We start from the raw sequence: 19580 nt of genomic DNA on the forward strand, positions 1-19580 counted from the left end.
CTATCACAACCCCTAAGGGCCTAATTATGAGTTTAGCAGTGCATAAGACCGGCAAACTTGCGGTGGAGGTGCTATGGAAATCAGGGACCGCCGCACCAGTAGTCTAACCGCCTTATTATGAGTACAGCAGTCGGACCATCAGAGATTCGCGCAGCTGCCAGGAATCCACGATCCCTGGTGCTGGTGCGGCAGTCTTGAGGTAGGAATAATATGCTTAGCGGTGCGGCTGCGTCCTGCCAAGCATATTACAAGTTTCCTCACTGTGACCCTAATCACAGTGGTGAGACCGCATTAGAAAGGGTGGTGGTGAGGGAACAAAGGGGGCCCTCCACGACCTCCTGATGCCTCAGGCACTAGGGATGCATGCAGGGGGCACATGCTGTGCCCTGCTGTGTGCTTTCACCCCCTTCCTGCAAGGCATGGACTTCACAGTCCATGCCCTGAAGGAACAGGCTTTGACATTCCCATTGCGGTGCATTTTTGAAAAGCACCAAAGGACCACCAGCCTGACTACAATGAAATCTGTAATCTGGCAGCTGACCGGCAGTTGCATTTGGCAGTGGGGTGCAGTGAGGTGTTGCCCTGCTCCCGCACCGTCAAACTCGCAATCAAGCCCTAGAACCTACTGAAATGACATTATTGGCCAGCACCTCCACTCTCAAAATTGTTACAACCCCACTGCATGTTCTTAAACAAAGTGTATATAATCCAGACACTCACTGTATTGTATTGTATTGTATTTATTATTTATAACGCGCAACTGTCACCCTACGGGTATCCTGGCGCCCAAACAGGAAAGTAGTCAGATGGAACAATAATACACTAGCTGTCATGTCATATAAAACAGCCGCCGGAACTATTAGATGGAATCAAGGGGATTAGACTTTGGCGAACAGCCATTTTTTCAGGCTCTTTCTGAATCACAACAGGGTGTCAATTTGCCTGATGTTCTTGGGAAGCTCGTTCCACAGCCTAGATGCAGAAGTGCAGAAGGCTCTGCCTCCCATCCTCGATCTCCTGATCCTGGTAGTTGCTGCCAAACCCAGGCTAGAGGAGCGCAGGGACCTGGTAGGCTTATACCAGGAGAGCCTTTCCTGTAGAGGGATAGGTCCCGTGTTGTGCAGGGCTCTGTACACAATACATAGGGACTTAAAAGCGACTCTACTCCCGATTGGCAGCCAGTGTAGGTCTCTGAGCGCCAACGTAGTGGAAGAACTGCGAGGTCTTTTAAGTGCCAGCTTGGCCGCTATAGACTGGACCCTCTGGAGCCCCTGTAAGATGTATAAGGGGGCCCCTAAATATAGAGAGTTACAGTAGTCCAGTCTAGCCAGGATCACACTCCTAACCACTAGCAGTCTAGACTCATCAGGCAGAAGGGGCAAAATCTGTCTGAGCGCTTTCAGCAATCCAAAGCAGACACTGATGGTTTTATTTGTCTGAGAGGTCATTTGGAGATCCGCATCAAACAGTACCCCTAAATTGCGCACGGTCTTAACTGGGATGCAAGGATCAGCTCCCGGCGCAAGCATGATCTCATAGGAAGGTTGCTGACTAAGTTTAGCTGACGAGCAGTAGACTACCTCCGTCTTCCCCTCTTTAAATTGGAGGGAGTTTATTTTCAGCCACCTGGAGACCCTGCTCATGCAGTTCTGAAAGGTCTCCATGGTCACCGCCTGTCTTCCTTCTAAGGAGAACACCAGTTGGGTGTCGTCGGCGTAATTTATCAAATCTATTCCATAGGATTTAATCATGGGGATCAGAGGTTGCAGATAGAGATTAAAAAGAATAGGGCTGATCGAGGAGCCCTGAGGTACTCCATGACAGACCAGGGACTTGGGAGATGAAAAGGGTGCTAGGGTCACCACCTGTTGTCTACCTGTCAGGTAGGATTGTATCCACCTCAGGGCCTTGCCCTTCACGCCCAGTTTTTCCAGCCTACTTAGCAGAACTGCATGCCTAACCGTGTCGAATGCGGCCGACATGTCCAACAGCACCAAGACTGAGGATTTGCCATTGTCGGCTCGCATTCGAAGGGTGTCCAGCATGGATGCCAATGCAGTTTCTGTTCCATGGCTTGGGCGGAAGCCAAATTGGTCCTTGTCCAATAGGCAGTTGTCTTCCAGATATCCTGACAGGGACCTACTGACCACCTTTTCCACGATTATTATCGGGTAGGGTAGGAGGGATATGGGCCTGAAGTGAATAGTAGGGTCCAGCGAAGGCTTTTTAAGCAGGGGGGTAACCACTGCCTGCTTCCATGCTTCCGGCACTGTGCCTTCCTCAAGAGATTGGTGACAGATCTGATGCATCCAGGGAAACAGCTCTGGCCCATATTCCTTCCCGATCCTATGCGGAAGGGGGTCTAAAGCCGACCCTGATGACACATTATGGGCCAGACTAAAAAAGAGCTCCTCTGTAAGAGGGGTGAATTTTTCCAATGATGACAGTATTGGTAGAGGTTCCTCTTCTTCTATCTGTGCCACTGCATCTTTGCAGCTAGCCCTTTCCTCCTTCAGCCCCCCCACAATTTTAGCAATCTTTTCCTCAAAATAGATCGCAATCTCATCACATAGTTCTTGAGTTGCAACCACCTTATTACTCATACAGGTGGGGTGTGAGAGATCCCTTATGATATTAAAAAGGGTTTTGGTACTGTTAGGGGACTGAAGAATAGTAGTGGCATAGAAGAGTGCCTTAGCTTTGGCAATAGATCCTTTATATTTTGCCTGTTCCACTTTCAGCAGTTTTTTATCCGGCTCTGAATAGCATCTACGCCATTTCCTTTCTGCCTGTCGGCGTACATTGCGTAGGGATTTCAGCTCCTCATTAAACCAGGGAGCTGATGGTTTCCTCTTATTCTTTATTTTTTTCAGAGGGCCAAATCTATCCAGGGTATTTATGATGTGATTGCAATACTTTTGATATTGGCTGCTTTCATTCTGCTTCCTCCTCCAGGCAGCCCTAGCCCCACCTCCGACTGGCAGGCCACCCTGGGCGTGGCCTGTGGAGTCCTCCTTGGTGCTGCAGTCATTGTGGCAGTGATTGTGATTGTGGTTCATTATGAGAGACGTTTGAAACTGAAGGACACAAACAAAGGTAAAGTCAATTACATGGCCATTAATTTATCTCTCTGTATTTACATACTATATACTCTGCATATGTGACACAACACTAATGCTTTCATCACTCTTTGTCTCAGATGAAACTGTGTACCAGAATCCCAGCGTTATCAAAGAAGCTGACACCCAATATGAGAATGTGAGAAAAGGGCGTGAGGAACAGTCAGCAGTGAGTAGCAGCCAGTGATGAAGTCATGTAAATAATGCCTCATAATAACAAACCCATGGTATTCATATTGTTTTTGTTTTCAGTTTTCATACTGCATGGAGAAACATGCATAGGCTGTCCAGGAAGAGCATAGATTTAAGGCTTGGTTGGAGCCCTGGTGCATACCAGACAGTGTGCAATGTCTGGCAGACAAACTGCATCCAACCCTCTGGAGGGACCCTGAGGTGGCCTGCTGTGACAGTCTGGGAGTGACTACTATCAGCTGAAGATGCTGCAGGAAATCTTCCTTTCTTCATACAGGGGGCTATTGTTACCTCTTTAGTTCATTTAATTTTAACAAATGTAGAGGAGCTTCCTGCACTGAGCAGGAGGGTGCGACCCCTGCCTGGCTCTTGAGCCTACATGATGCTGGCAATACACCTCTCTACATACATTTGTAGTGCCCAAATACATAGTATAATATGTGTTGGGGAGGGTCGTTCCTATCACTTTATGAAAGGAACATACACTTCTTTTGAAGTCTGTCCCTCTTTTCATGGCAGAGGAAGTACTTTTGCACATGTTGGCAGATTGTATACTGTAAATAGATTAGGGGCTATGCCTCCACTGTGGTTTGACTTAGCACAGCAAACCAATCCTGGAAACAAAGGGGTCCCTACCAAGGGAACATCCTCCAAGAAAGACAGCTCAAAATTGGATGATTAGCTTAAGGACGTGGGTTATTAGATGGGGGGGGGGGGTGAGTTTTATCTGAGTAAGAAGTTCACAGTCTTGTCAGGTCAGGGTATACTAAATAATCCTGGTCTCACCCCCTCACGTTATGGCACAGAGAAGCCAGGCTAAATGTAGAAGAAATATGAAAATTAGGTAGCAGTAACAACAAGGTTACAAAGTCAAAACAAACAAAAACCAACTCACAACTAAATTCTAAAAAGTAAGAAAAATGTATTGAGTAAAATGACACAAAAATGATTACAATGGAAATATACATTTTTAAATTAATTTTTTAGGTCAAAAAGCACCAGGAAACAATATGGCATCCATAGGTGGAATAGACCGGGACCTAAGCTCAAGTTGAGGTCACCTGTGATGCTTCACCACTAGGCCTGGGTGGAGTTCTGGTATACGGAACTCTGGAAAGTGCCGTAAAAACTTCACAGCGCTCCGTGGAGTTCCATGAGTGGAGGAGTGCTGTAAGTCTTGCTTATTTTTTGTGCAGGGAGTTTGTCCCATACTTTAACATCAGCTCAAAAGGCAAATCACGCACCATAGGAGGGCTTTTTTCTGCTCAAGTAGATGTTCTACTCGAGTGGCAGCTTCCTCAACGCGAGCGGCAGGTTTCTCAATGCTAGCGGTAGCCAACAGCTACGACTGCGCTGCATTGAGAAATTACACCGGGAGGTGGTATAGCATATGATTGATTTTTCTCACTCTTGCTCACCGATTTAACATTGGGGAGCCGTGCGAGTCCATGCGCTTTGCCAGGTTTTTCACAACTCCACTGTTAGAGCAGAATTCATTGCCCATGCCCACAACCAGAAAATCACCCTCTCCTGACCCCACCCAAAAAATCTACTAAATGCAATATTGGTTCTCTGAAAGCTTGCAATCACAAAGAGATGATGGATGGAGCTCTGACACTTTGCAAACAATCACCCCCAGTCACAGATCTGGGTTGAATCCATCATCATTCTGCAAAATACAAAAAGAAAAAAGAAAAATGCCAACTGTGCCACTGGATTCAAGCTAGCCTGGCTGATGAATGGTAAAACCCAAAAACTGATCCCAGGATGCTTGTTTACGGTCCGGGGAGGACCTGGCTTGGCAGTTCGGGCTGGATTGTTCCCATGAGGCACAGGGTCACGACTGATTTGCATATGGCTGGGTTCAAACTGGAATAGCATAGTGTGCAAAAAAAGATGGATTTTGGCCCAAATCTCTGTACTGGGGTGAATGTATGACATTGCTCTGCATTCTGTCCATCAACTGTTGTTTTTGCATTTGTTACCCCGTGTTGAACGGGTATGCCCAGACGAGGGTCCCATGCTCTACATGCCACTGGAATCAAGCGATCCTGGCTGAAGAGGGGTGAAACCCCGAAACTGGCCCTAGGATTCTTGTTTCCAGTCCAGGAAGGACCTGGCTTGGCAGTTTGGGCTGGACTGTTCCCATGAGGCACAGGATCAAGGCTGATCTGCATATGGCTGGGTTCAAACTGGAATGGCATGGTAAGCAAAAAAACGATAGATTTAGGCCCAGATCTCTGTACTGGGATGAATGTATGACATTGCTCTGCATTCTGTCCATCAATTGTTGTTTTTGCATTTGTTACCCCGGATGAGACGGGTATGCCCTGTCCGCCTGCCATCGTAATGAGGCCCAAAGTATTTAGTAAACTACTCATAGTAGCTTTGTATGTTTTAGTAAATACCGAAAATGATTTTGCACATTAGCTGTTTCCAAAAAGGTGATGTAACAACAAAGCAAAATCTAAGTTAATATGCCCCAGTGTTTAGTTCTGAGTCAGAGCTGGCATTGATGGAGTGAGAGTGAAGTGGAGATGTCTGTATGTCTGTGTATTATTACTATCATTTCACATCTAAAAGTCACTGTGAGATGTAAAGAAGCAGCCATAATGTATAGATATTTGGGACCCGCAGTCGTGGATTAGATTAAAGTCCTTCAATTAACCCATATATCTCTTCAATTATTTCATGCCTGTTCATTTAGTGATGGCTGGTTTATTCGCTGCTCAGAACTGGTGATGGACAACCCTCCTAGCATACGTGCCTCAATTGAATGTAAGAGGTCTATGTTACAGTTGGTTGCTGACTGTTGAGAGTTACTTAACTTTATAATACCCTGGAGAAGCATAGGTCAACTCTCCTTAACTTACATGCCTATTACAGTAGTTTGCTAGTTGGGTTCCTTCCAGTCTGTGGATTTTAAGCAAAAGATTGAGCTTGAGAGTGCGACTGTTTTTCCAGGTTTGGTTGCCGAGTTGTGTGGTGGTGTAGTTGTCTTGGAAACAGCCATGTTTTCAACTGTCTTTGCTCCTGGATTTCTGGAATGCTGGCCAGTAGCGTGTTTGAGAGCTTGGTGGCATGTACTGAGAAAGCAGTGCCTCCTACGGATTTCTTATACTAAGGTGGTTGTGGTACAAGACTGGAGCGTTGCATCCTGATTTCTTTGTTTTGGTCGTATTCAGGGCGTAGCTATAGCAGTCCTTACCTAGGAACGCTCAGTGAACAACGCATACTCCCTTGAACATTGCTCTTCTTGCTATAGGTAGCCAGAGGAGTGATTGTGAGACTGGATTCATGTGTTCTGGATTCATGTGTTCTCATGGGTGATGGGGGAGAAAAAGTCTTTGAATGAGTTGTATTTTGTGTATGATGAATGCAGGTGCGCCATGGTATAGGGTGTTGCATAGTCAACCTTGGAGAGTACAAGTGCGACAATGGCTTGTAGTTTCTGTTGGCATCCAGTGCATGGGATGATGCATTTTGGTGTTTCATTGCATAGAAGGCACTTAGGGCCAGATGTAGGTAATCTCTATTTACTGATTCCTAAATATCGAATATTACCGATTCGGTATTTAAGAATCGGTTTAAGTTTAAGTTTAAGTTTAAGTTTAAGTTTATTTGAATAGTTAATTAAAACCATTGCTTACAGTAAAACCAGGTCAAATATACAAAGTAAAAGATATAAAAGGTAAAATTATGAGCATCTCAGTCCGGCTCTAAAGCCCTTAGCATTTTTAACATTTGTCGGAGCATTTCTAGGTTTGTACAAAAGGTCCTACGATTAAAAGTCTTATACAAAAAAAGGTTCTGTACAGTTGGTCTTAAAATTATTGTATGTTCTTTAGAGGTAACCCGTAGTGGCTTTAGCATCATAGCACATCGGCCAGAACCCAGATCTTAATAATAGTTTAATTTGAAATGCGTTTACATACAGCATACATGGTCCCAGTGCGATTAGAGATGAATCCGAGAGGATGGTCTTTTTTGGGGCATATTCCCAGAGATAGGTAGAATGAGAAGGCTAAGCCTTGTTTGTCTTACGTGCTCTTAAGCAGTTTTTGTTCGGCTATCGTTAGAAATTTTACTAGACGACAATTTAGCTGGATATTTTCTGGATTTAGACAGGCTAACACAGCTTGCCTCCTGGTGCGAATGCCTTTTTGATTGAATAGTTTTTTTAGAAAATTGCACCGTGCTTGAAGCATTCCTTTGAATAGGCAGATTAAATGTAGTATGTCGCCTGATTTAGCATTGCACAGACTGCAGGTGTTTTGTGATGCTTGCCTTTGCCATGGTGGAAGGTGCTGAGCACAAGGCAGAATTCCCAGTCTGTGCCTCATAAATCTCATTTTTATTGCCTTAGGGTACCCCTGATTGAAGTATGTTTGAGGACCGAATGCTTTATATGTGTTGAGAGTCATCCATGCATGAGCTCTGTTTGAAAAGGTTGCCTTATCTTCCACCAATGAGATTTGTTTGATGGTCTTCCAGACCAGTTTTTGAAGTTATGATAGCCAATTTGGGCATCCCATAGTCCCGTGAGTTCGGTACGTTCCAGGGCTATATGGAGATAATCTCTGGCTTGGGAAATCTCCCTGTGCTGTACATCATGCCACAGCAGATGGTTAAGCAAGTGAGTGGGGGCGCTTTTGATCTTGAACCAGCAGATGATATATACCCCATACCTTTCAAGATCTTGTCGTAGAAGCCCAAACTCCAGCCTTATTTGGGCTGGGGAGGTGTAATTCGCAAGGCAGAGCATTTGTCTGTAGGCTTTAACCTGTGTGTTGTCCAATTCCTTTGCATCTCTGCCCTGCATGGCTTCGCTACTATATGCAATTGAAGGCAGTAGTTTGGCCTAGACTACCTTTAGTAGAGGAGTCAGAGTCGGCCCAGTTAGTTTGTTGGCAAGATTTTTCATTGTTAGAGCCATTAACACACCCTTTCTTCTTGTGTCCTCCATCTGGGATTTGAACGGTAAATAGAATGTAGGTAAAAAATCAGTACATTTTACCGATTCGGTAACATTTGTTATTACCGATTTGGTATTTACCTATTCGGTAATAAGGAATACCTTCCCATTCATTCCTATGGGCCTTAAGGCCATAGGAATGAATGGGAAGCCATTCACTATTACCAATTCGGTAAATATCGAATCAGTAATAGGGGGAGCATATTCAAGGGTGGCAGGGTGTCACATTGACACCCTGTTGCACCCCTGAATCGTGCATTTGTGCGCATGTGGTGCACATACATGCGCTAAGGGCATGCATGTCTGCCACATGGCACTTTTAAAAATGCAAATAATTGCTTTTTTAAAGGTATTCGGTATTTACCACCAACTTGTAGTTGGTGGTAAATAACAAATCCTTAAAGCAAAAATGCACTCACTTGAGTGCTCCCTCCATAGGATTTAAGCATTCGGTAATTTACTGATTCCTTAAATTAAGGAATCAGTATTTTACCGATTCCTTAAAATAACGAATCAGTAAATTCCCGAATCCTTATATCCAGCCTCCTACATTGCAAAGGGCTAAATACCGGTTGGTAACGGGAAATTTTCGGCCGTTACCGACCGGTATTTAGCTGCCTTCATATGGCCCACAGTTTTCAATGGTTATCCCAATGTTTCTGGCTTCTCTTAATATTGTTGCAGGGACCTCATGCTCCTTTGGCCATATGGCAGTAAACAGTTTTTTTATCACTGTCTGCAGATCATACTTCTAGCTTTGCGGTATTTAGCTTTGGTTATTCATCATCAATTAGTTTGTGGCCCAAAGGCAGTCATCATGTTTTAAATTGTAGAGGTCTTCCAGACCATCCATTTTAAAAATTATTAGTTGTCATCTACAGAGCTGATACAGTGAGGTTATTTAATCAGGTTTGGTAAAGATTTTAGGTAAAAGTTGAATAATAGAGGGGATATGGTGGACCCTATGTGATACTGCAGTGTTGTGTGTGAGGAGTTCATATGAAAGGTGTTATCAACACTACTTTGCTGTCAGTGCTGCGAGGCCAAAAGGTTATTTGGGCACTAGCTGAACTCCCTTCTAAACTTTCACATCTGGTCTGTCAAACAAGAATTTCCTGTGTGAAGAGATTGCACAACTGTACATCAAATTGATTAATGTTTCCTTAAGACAGCAACACACATGACATTTCCTAGTCCTAATACAGAAGTGGTTGTCACTGCCTAAACCTACCATTCATTCAGATGTGCTGTCTAATCAGGAAACTCCTAGATTCCAGTGTGACATAGTGCTTTGATTAGCCTATGTTATGTTATGTTATGTTAGATCAATTTCTATAGCGCACAGCTGCCCCAGCAAAGGGGCGTCACGGCGCTTTAGCAGAGAAGACGAAGCGGCCATCAGAAGGTAGCGAGCAGCAGGAGCGGAGTAAAACAGTTATATCCTGCGTTGGTACAGATAGGTCTTAATCGCCTTCCTAAATGAAAGAAGGTCATTGAGCGCTCGGATGTGGGTCGGCAACAAGTTCCACAATTTTGCCGCCAGATAGCGGAAAGAGCGGCCTCCAGCTCTACAACGTTTAAAACGGGGCACAGTGACCAGGCCCTGCCCCTCAGGCCGCAGGCTACGGGATGGAACATAAGGGTCAACAGGTTCTCCAGAATAGTGGGGGTGGCCTGTTTTAGAATTTTAAAGGAAAGACACAGCGTCTTAAATTGTATCCTTTGAGCCATTGGAAGCCAGTGCAGCTTCCGGGTGGTCTCCTTGGCCGAGCAAAACCTCGAAAGGCCCACTAAGGCCCTGGCAGCTGCATTCTGAATGCGCTGCATCCGGATGACTTTGGCTTGATTTGCCCCCAGAAGAAGGGAACTAGCATAATCCAGACGGGGCAAAATAATAGCCTGAATTATCATCTGCCTGGTAGGAGCATCAAAGAATTTTAAAATAGGTCTATCCAGACCCCTACGTTTTTTACCTCAGTTATAGGTATAGGTGTCTTGCCTAAGATCGTTGGCCACCATGGGTCCCCCCACAGTTCACTGTTCTTGCCGACTATCAGGACTTCCGTTTTATTGTCATTCAGCTGTAAATAATCTGCTATCATCCAACCTGCCACTGCGGCCAAACCCTCCTTGAACCTGGAGGCCTCCTGGCTTGGGCTCTCCGAGAGGGCAACCGCTAGCTGTGTGTCGTCAGCATATGAGACCATAACCATGCCCCATTGCTTGGCGACCGCAGCCAGCGGTTGCACATAGAGATTGAACAGGGTGGGGCTTCGCGCCGAGCCCTGAGGGACTCCCTGTTCAATAGGATAGGTTTGGGATTGAAAGGGAGGGGTAGAGACCTGAAAAGATCTTCCAGTAAGGAACGATCTAAACCACTCAAGGGCTAGGTCAGAGACACCTGCCTCCTCCAGGCGATGAAGCAAGACCTCATGCGAGACCGTGTCAAAGGCGGCACTGAGATCCAAAAGGACCAGTGCCGCCGTTTGACCCGAATCAAGCATGGAACGCAGATGTTCTGTCATCGCAAGGAGGGCGGTCTCAGTACTGTGGCCCGCCCGAAACCCATTTAGGGTAGCATCCAGAATGTTATTAGTCTGAAGGTGTTTGGTAAGGACCCCGTTAGCGTGAGCTTCGGCGACCTTAGCAACCCAGGGGAGGAGGGAGATCGGTCGATAGTTTTCGGGCTTACTCGGGTCCAGGGTAGATTTCTTCAGGATAGGGGTCACACAGGCTTGTTTCCATTTAGTTGGTACTGTGGCAGACGCAAATGAGGCATTTATTAGCTGACGTAAAGGAGGCAGAACCAGCAGAGAAGAGTCTCTAATCTGTGCAGGTCTGAGCGAATCGGCAAGAGAGCCTGACTTAACTTTAGCAGATGATTTATCAAATTCCTCCTCAGAAATCCCTGGAAGAATGGTAAGGCCAGTGTTAGTACTAGGGCTAGGAGCAGTCCGCTCACTAGAAGACCTTACGCCAGGAAAGGTATGATAGATGGCGCAAACCTTTTCCAGGAAGAAGGCGGCAAGTTCTTCACAGTGAAATTCAGAGGAAATGGCAGGCAGTGGGGCTCTCTTGGTACTAAGATCTTTAAGGACCTTAAAGATGAATTTAGTAGGGTTGGAACTATGTTTGATCTCATTAGCATAGAACGCTGCCCGAGTCCTACAGATGGCTCTATTATAGATTTTAACTTCAGCCAAGTACCGCGCTTTCTTCAGTGGGTCATAATCTTTCCTCCAGTCTCTTTCTATTTTTTTGCAAGATTTCTTTAGTATTATCAGGGCATCGTTGAACCAGGGACTGGGTTCATGTGCGCAGCTTTTGCTCCAGGTTGCTGGGACAAGGGAGTCAAGCGCCTGTGTGATCCAATTACAGAAACGGTCGTAGCCAGACTGTACAGACTGGAAGGGATAATTCCACCAGCAGATGGTCCGACCAGGCCACAGGAATCGGTTTCTGAGCCACTGCCGCTTCAATGTTAGTAAATATAGGGTCCAGAAGGTGGCCACCCACATGAGTGGAGCTGGCGACCACCTGGTGGAGTTGGAATGCACCTAGGTCAGCGAGCAGGCTACTAATAGTCGGGGTCTGGGTAAGATCAAAATGACGGTTTAGGTCCCCAAAAATATTAAAGTTAGCCGTTCCCATAGCCAGTGAACCAACTGTCTCTGGAAGGGCTTTCCTGAAAGCGACATCATTACCTGGGGGTCTATAGATCAGTAGCCCCAAAAGTGAACTGGGGGTTTACCGAAATACAAAAATGAGTGCTTTCACAGCCTTCTATAGTCATTTTCCTCCAGAGACAAGGGTAGCAGGACTTTGTAATCACTGCTATGCCACCACCCCTGGTGCTCCGATTACTCGTATGGATAGAATAATCCGGGAGGAGTGCTAAGTTAAGCTCAGCCGTCACATCGTCATGAAGCCACGTTTCCATCAGGAAAAATATATCCGGTGCTTCATCCACGATGAGGTCGAGTATTTTGGCATGATGCTTAACGAGCGATCTGACATTTAACTGAAAGATTTTAAGGCGCCACTGGGAAGAAGCCTCCGAAGGAGTACTCAGGAATATGGGCGCATCAAGAGAGAATCCCCCACAGAGGCACTTAAACGGGCCGCTCAGAGGGTATTGGGTAAGTATTGGCGGAAAATCCGTTACGCTCGCGGATTTTCGGTAAATTCGCAATCCGCGAACGCTCGCGAATTTACCGAAAATCCGCAAATTCGCACGCAGCGGATTTTTTTTTCTTGCGGTGTAAGTTCGCAATTGCAAACATGTAGGTGCGGCGGGCAGCAACAATCTCGCACTCGCGAAATTACAAAAATTGCAATTCTGCACAAGAAATCTACTAGCAAGCAGCATAGACCTTCTGAAAATGATGATTTTTATCAGAATAACTCCTCAGGTTGACATTTGCCTGCACTTTTTTGGATTTGAGGCCTTTTGATTTTCTTTGGATAACTTTTGGATTAGAAATCAACTTTCTCATATAAGCTTGGTGGGGCATTACAGTTGCTGTAATGCTGTTCTGCAGAAAAACGAGTTTTGCAAAAGTGAAAGCAGGTTCAAAAGTTCAAACTCATCATTAGTAACCGTTCTCTGTAGTGCTTCCTGACAAGGGCCCCTCCAGAGTTCAGTTGCTAGTTGCAACAATTGTATGACCCTGCTCTGACCCTCAGAGCAGGCTCATAGAATAGCTACAAGTAGGCCACAAAGGTCCTGGGAAAAAAAATTGCACTGCAACTGAAAGCAAATTACAGATAAGGAAGCAGGTGCCAGACTGGAATTTTAAAACAGTGACACATTAATAAATCAACCCCAAATTAATTCATGTCAGTTGAAGCAGGCAGGTGTGCTTGCTTTTTCCCCCCATAATCTACAGTGATGATGAACCAGAGGGTGGCATTGATGTTCCAGAGGTTGGCATGGGTGAAACAAAGGGTGGCAGGGGTGAAACAGAGGGTGCAGGGAACCTGTGATGATGAACCAGACGTAGAAACAACATAATCGTGACCGTTGCGAGCCGACATGTAAGTTCGCAATTGCGAACTGTTACAAAACCCTCGCGAACTGTCAGAAATCCTTGCGAACTGGCAGAAATCCTTGCGAACACACAAAAAAAAAAAATCCGCAAATTCGGGAGAATTCGCGGATTTTGCGGCTTGCGAGTTCGCAAATTCGCAAAATTCGCGAACGCCAGATTCGCAAAATTCGCCCATGCTTAGTATTGGGGAGGGAACTCACATTGATGGCCTTACGGGCGCACATTGAGCAAAAACTCTCTTGAGTAGGTGCGTCTGTCAGAGTTACTAAGAACAGCACTCCTAGCGAAAGGCGACAGACTGGCGCGGAAGGGCGCAGACGAGCTTTCCTTTGGCGCGCCTTTGGCGCGCCATCGGCACGCCCGCTGCGCCCGTCCGCTGCGCTCCCGCGTCATGCTCGTCCTAAATAAGGACTAGGGGACGTAGAACAACTAGACCGCCGACCAAGATGGCGGGTCAGTGTGCGCTCCCGGAAGTTGCTCTTTCTGGTCCTTGCACCTCAAACGGCCCACCACAACAAACAGCCACAAGATTGGGGTGGAACGGGGCCTCAGGGCAAAGCAATGTAACGCAATGTAATTGGGTAAGTGTTCAAGTCGCGATTCTTAAAAACAGAGCAAACGTAATTAAAAATACATACAGCTCTCCACCCACCAAGAATAGTGCTGTAAACACTGCTAAAGTGCAGCCGTTCCCTTCAAAATCGCAGCGAACGACTAGCTGCTAATCAAGCATGGTGGACACGACCAGCATCAGTTTAAGCAAATGAGTGGCGTGAACAACTAGACCGCCGACCAAGATGGCAGGTCAGTGTGCGCTCCCTGAAGTTGCTCTTTCGGGTACTTGCACCTCAAACGGCCCTCCACAACAAACAGCCACAAGACTGGGGTGGAACGGGGCCTCAGGGCAAAGCAATGTAACACAATGTAATCGGGTAAGTGTTCAGGGCGTGATTTTTAAAAACAGAGCAAACGTAATTAAAAAGACATACAGCCCTCCACCCACCAAGAATAGTGCTGTAAACACTGCTAAAGTGCAGCCGTTCCCTTCAAAATCGCAGCGAACGACTAGCTGCTAATCAAGCAGGGTGAACACGGCCAGCATCAATTTAAGCAAATGAGTGGCGCGAACAACTAGACCGCCGACCAAGATGGCGTGTCAGTGTGCGCTCCCGGAAGTTGCTCTTTCTGGTCCTTGCACCTCAAATGGCCCTCCACAACAAACAGCCACAAGACTGGGGTGGAACGGGGCCTCATGGAGCTGGGGTACAGTTATAACAAGTTAGGTACAAAACGTATATTTGACTGACATTACTGTAGCCTACTGTTGTGGAATACAGCCTGGTGAGATAATGCATCTGCCCTAGAGATCTTTATTTGGTTTGCAGAAGCCAGATAGTATGTTAGGTTAATGTGCCAGCTGCAAAGGGCTGCAAATACTTCAACTAGCAGTAGTATTACTCTGAAATAACGCAATATAGCCAGTCATGTCACAAAGGGCTGCTATAACAGACTATTTTTCAAAAATGGTTTAATATCTAGATAACTTGGTTTAATATCTAGATAACCTGCCATTTAAAATGACATTTACATTTTATTTAGTATTCGCCATTTTTGCATCCCTAAAATGTTAAAGAAAACACTGTCCGACCCTAATTTCACAAAATATTCTTGATGGATATACTCTCTAAGGGTGTTATAAATTAGTGGAGAGGTAAATTAGTGGGGAGGTAAATTAAAACCTCACTTACGGAGTTGGTTGGTATTAGGAAACTCCACACTTTTTGAAGCAGAGAAAGTTTCCAAAATTTCTTTAAGGTAAGGGTTATCTTTTCAGGAATTCCGGGTGTGATGATTTCTTGATTTAGAACAACCAGAGTAGGACATCTTCCGGCAAAAACCTTTGATTGTGGAGGCTGGACAGCCATCACTTGATGATGAGAGGGCTCTGAGCTGAGGCCATCTTATTTTTTTAAATAAAGAATTTGATAAGCTTTGCAATGAACAGATTAGAGAATAAATAAAGTTGGGAGTCAAAATACTTTCCAACTTTACACACGTCTACTTTAAATTTCATCTAAGTGATAGAAGTTAAACTTGGATTGTTAAAAGTTGATAGAATGTGCTTTAATATGTACAATTAATGAATTCATAAATTTATTCACATAGAATTACATGGTGTGCACCTAAATATCGAAACCAGAATATCAATGGCACAGAATATCGGGGACAGAATATCAAATCCAAAGTATCGACAAATAAGTATAGATTTTCTATGCTCTACTCCACATAAATGTTCCTAGGCAATGTGTATATCTTCAAGGTAAGTAGATGTGGAGTTCACAATTAGTAAATCTACACCTTCCTGAATGCACTTACCTTTCAATATTCTGTCCTCGATATTCTTGTACCATGCCAAACCACAAAACTGCCAAATCAACGCTGTATCCTCATCTTGCTTCTACACGCTCTGCCTGCATCGAAAGATATTCAGATGGATCCCCACAGAACACAGAAAGGCAGTCACTCATACACTCATCACCAGCAGACTTGACCTAGCAACGCAATCTACGCGGGCATCACCCAGAAACAGCTCAGGAAATTACAGTACATCCAAAACGCCTTGGCCAGACTGGTCCTCGACATCCCCCACTGCAGCCACATAACACCTGAGACAACTCCACTGGCTCCCATTCAACAAGAAAATCACCTCCTACCTGCCTACAATGCTCTCCACAACACAGGACCAGCATATCCGAACCACCGCCTTGCGTTTCACCCACCAGACAAATCTGCTCCACCGACTTGCCCTGGCCACCGTCCCACAGATCGACAAGACAAGAACCGAAGGAAGATCATTCTCCTACCTCGCTGTTAAGATCAGAAACACCCTGCCCCTCCATGTCAGGCAATCCCCGTCGGTGACCCAATTCAAGAAGTATCACAAGACCTGGCTCTTTGACTGAACCTCCATGCCCAGATGGATCAGCAACCCTCTCTCAGTGTCTTGACACCCTCACGTGTGAGTAGTTGCGGTATACACACTCCTGATTGATTGAAGCTATTCTGGGGGTTGTCATTTAGTAGTACAGCCAGTATTTGGGAAAGAATGCAGGTATAGAGCGCAGCTTTAATGTGTGTTTATAGCTGAGTGCCATACTCCCTTACAAATGTACTTCTGGCGATGGAATTGGATATAGTGTCCTTTTCTTGGCGCTTGAAACCTCTAGAGGAAGCTGCAGCTGTGCACGGTGCACCTAAGCCAGATACCTTAGCTGCGTGCATCTGCCTGCATCTACTAAAAAAATTAGAACCAACCTTTGAAGTTATTCCAGAAGAGGACTTTGATTATCTAGAGGTGTCAGCTCCCATGATTAATTCTTCACCAGGTGATGGCATGGAACAGGTTCTAGGGGCTGGTCATGTAGCGAAAGACTCTGATTCCAGTGTAGTTGTCGGCACTAATGATATGGTGGAGGATAATTCAGGTCTGGTGGCTGAAGTACCAGGTAATGAGAATGACACTCACTGCCAAGAGAGAAAGGAAGCCTCCAAGTTAGTTAAAGGATTGCATTGTGGAGAGAAAGGAGTGAGGATTTTTGTAGGATTAATTTTGTATGGTTTTGAGTGAAGGAGTGTTTTGTTTTGGTTTGCTTGAGGGAGTGATTCATAGTGATAGTGTTTAATAGTGTTTAATTTCTGGATAGTAATGAAAGTATTTAGGTTTTTTAAAATGTTTTTTTTGTAAAGTTTTATTCTTCCTGATTGTTAGGTTTTATTGTTAGGCTAATAAAATGTATATAAGGAAGGGAGGTGTGTTCTAAATAGTTTGCATTGTTGGGCTAATCAATTGTATATAAGGAAGGGGTTGTTAGCTGATGTGAGTAAACAAATGGAGGGAACTAAACAGGGCAATTTTTAATGGGGTCCAGTGTATATGCCCATGAACTATAGCAACAAAAAGAAATACACTGTTCCCCAAAAAAAGGGGGGTAGCTAAACTAAGTAACCAAGCGAAGAGAGCAGCGTACAGGGGCAAGGGGGGATTCCCCTTTCGGAACTGAAACCCTCACACACCCAGCAAGCTAGGTGTCATGCTTCCTCATAAGGGTTTTGCTCCTCGTTAGACTGGTGCTGCAATGTCTAACGGGCACCCATAAAGGGGCTTTATCGAGATCTTCTGTTGCTGCCAGTTGGTGCATGTGGGTATGAGGGCTTCAGGGGATGTCTAGACGTGTGTGAAAAAAGGTGAGAATTAAAAAATGTTGGTAAATCTACGGCAAGATTTATTGGTGTGGTTTACCATCTTACTAAAAACAGTGAGGCGAAAATACACTCTGATGCAATGATCCAGCAGTGTTTGATCTACCTAAAGGTCAACATGTTTCATGCTGCAAAAGCAATTCGTCAGGACCAACAGTGAATAGGTACTACAAAGTGAGCAAGGGGCAAATACTACCTTCCACTAGAAGTAGGGGTGCAGGCCAGGGGGTCCTGCTCAATCTGGGTGGGACCTAAGAGAGGGCGACATGAAGGGTTAAGGGTTACCTTCTAAGTTCTCTAAAGATAAACGGTGGTCACCACTGCTTGGTTACAGTGTTATGTACAGTGAGCAAGGGGCAGTAATCTACCCGCTCTGATCAATTCAATAGATATAGCAAGATAAATTAATTAAAAATCAATTAAAATTAAAGAGGCAATAAATACGACTGACTATGGGTTTACTTGTTAATGGCACCACTAGTAGTGGTAATAGACTTGAAGCTAAAAAGATCTCACCCTACTACGACACAGGTGGGCTTCACCGGTCTTCTTAAGTGTGCTGGCATCAGGATCCCCTGAAGCCCTCATACCCACATGCACCAACTGGCAGCAACAGAAGATCTCGATAAAGAGCCCCTTTATGGGTGCCCGTTAGACATTGCAGCGCCAGTCTAACGAGAAGCAAAACCAATATAATGAAGCATGACACCTAGCTTGCTGGGTGTGTGAGGGTCTCAGTCCCGAAAGGGGAATCCCCCCTTTCCCCTGTACGCTGCTCTCATCGCTTGGTTACTTAGTTTTGTTAGCTGATGTAGAGACTCTAGTTTTGATTGTAGCCTCTTGTGATGCATGGAGTGCTCTGTGGTAGCACCGAAGACTGCAGGCTGAAGGGTTGTAGGCCAACCTTCCCTTACTTTACTACACAACTTAAATAAATAATCTTCAAAAGTATACGAAGCAGAGTGATTTCTTCCACAACACAATCCCTTCCTGTGCTTTCCTTCCAGCCACAGGACCTCCAGGACAGGATGCTCTGTTGATGTCAGATGCTCCCTTCCTGTTTTATAATTGTTACATGCACTAAGTCTTTTCCTTCTTTCTCCTGCAGAATCCAGGCTCAGCTGCAGACTCAGTATACATGGTGAGTACATAACACAGAACAAGGATCAGACCTTCTGACATCACAAGACTTCTACCTTAGAGTCATTATTGTATTTCACCTTAGAGACACGAAGCAGATCCCTGGCACAGGAAGAGTGGATGCCTTTCTGTGGGGAGGAGATTTGTCTGCTGAGGGACAGAGAAACAGGAAACAGAGGCAGGGCAGATGTTCTTTGTCAACTTTGAAGTATTATGGAGGGAGTGGAGGAGTCTCAGGGAGGAGAACATCAGCAGAGCTTAGATCAAGAGCTGATTCAAAATGACCAACAGGAGCCAGGGAGAGATGATTTATAATAATGTTAGTATCAGTATTTGCTCTTCATTATGAGTGTAGGAAAGATAAATTGTAGACATTGCTGAATTCAAACTCAGGAACTGCAGATGTTAGTGAATAAAAAGGTAAAACCTAATAATTAGTAGTCATCAGATTTACCGACGGACGGCTAGTGAGCACCACAGTCGCTGCTCAATGCGGACCATCCGTTGTGTCAGGTTTTTCTTAATAAGTTTTGTAAAACAAAAGCTTGAATGTTCCTGGCACACTTGGGGCTTTATTACAAATGCATAGGTCAGGGTGTGTAACTACCACTGATGCATCAGGTACAGTGGCACCAGGGCCCAGAGCTCCAAGAGGTTCATTGATCCCTGACAATGCTGTATTTTACTACCCTAACAGCAGCCCAATGGGGCATTTTCCTTGCTTGCACCAGGGTCCATGGCATCCTTGCTGTGCTCCTGGCGTAGGGAACATACTTTGTCCCAGATCCATAGAGTCCGGCACACAAGGTTTTGACGTCTGAGCCAACTGATGATTTTGCGTTC

At 45.2% G+C, this 19580-nt stretch overlaps 1 protein-coding gene across 1 annotated transcript in view; it reads left to right on the top strand.

The window, feature by feature from the left end:
• Positions 1-3306, top strand: part of LOC147666204 (uncharacterized) — an 85275-nt gene extending 81969 nt beyond the window's left edge. Inside the window, exons 3-4 of the mRNA XM_086949214.1 lie at positions 2874-3096; positions 3200-3306. Of these exons, the coding sequence (XP_086805340.1) occupies positions 2874-3096; positions 3200-3306 (330 nt within the window). The remainder of the gene's footprint in view (positions 1-2873; positions 3097-3199) is intronic.
• The last annotated feature ends 16274 nt before the right edge of the window (positions 3307-19580 follow it).

This window comes from Lissotriton vulgaris, unplaced genomic scaffold (assembly GCF_964263255.1).
Source record: "Lissotriton vulgaris unplaced genomic scaffold, aLisVul1.2 SCAFFOLD_3479, whole genome shotgun sequence".
Lineage (NCBI taxonomy): Eukaryota > Metazoa > Chordata > Amphibia > Caudata > Salamandridae > Lissotriton > Lissotriton vulgaris.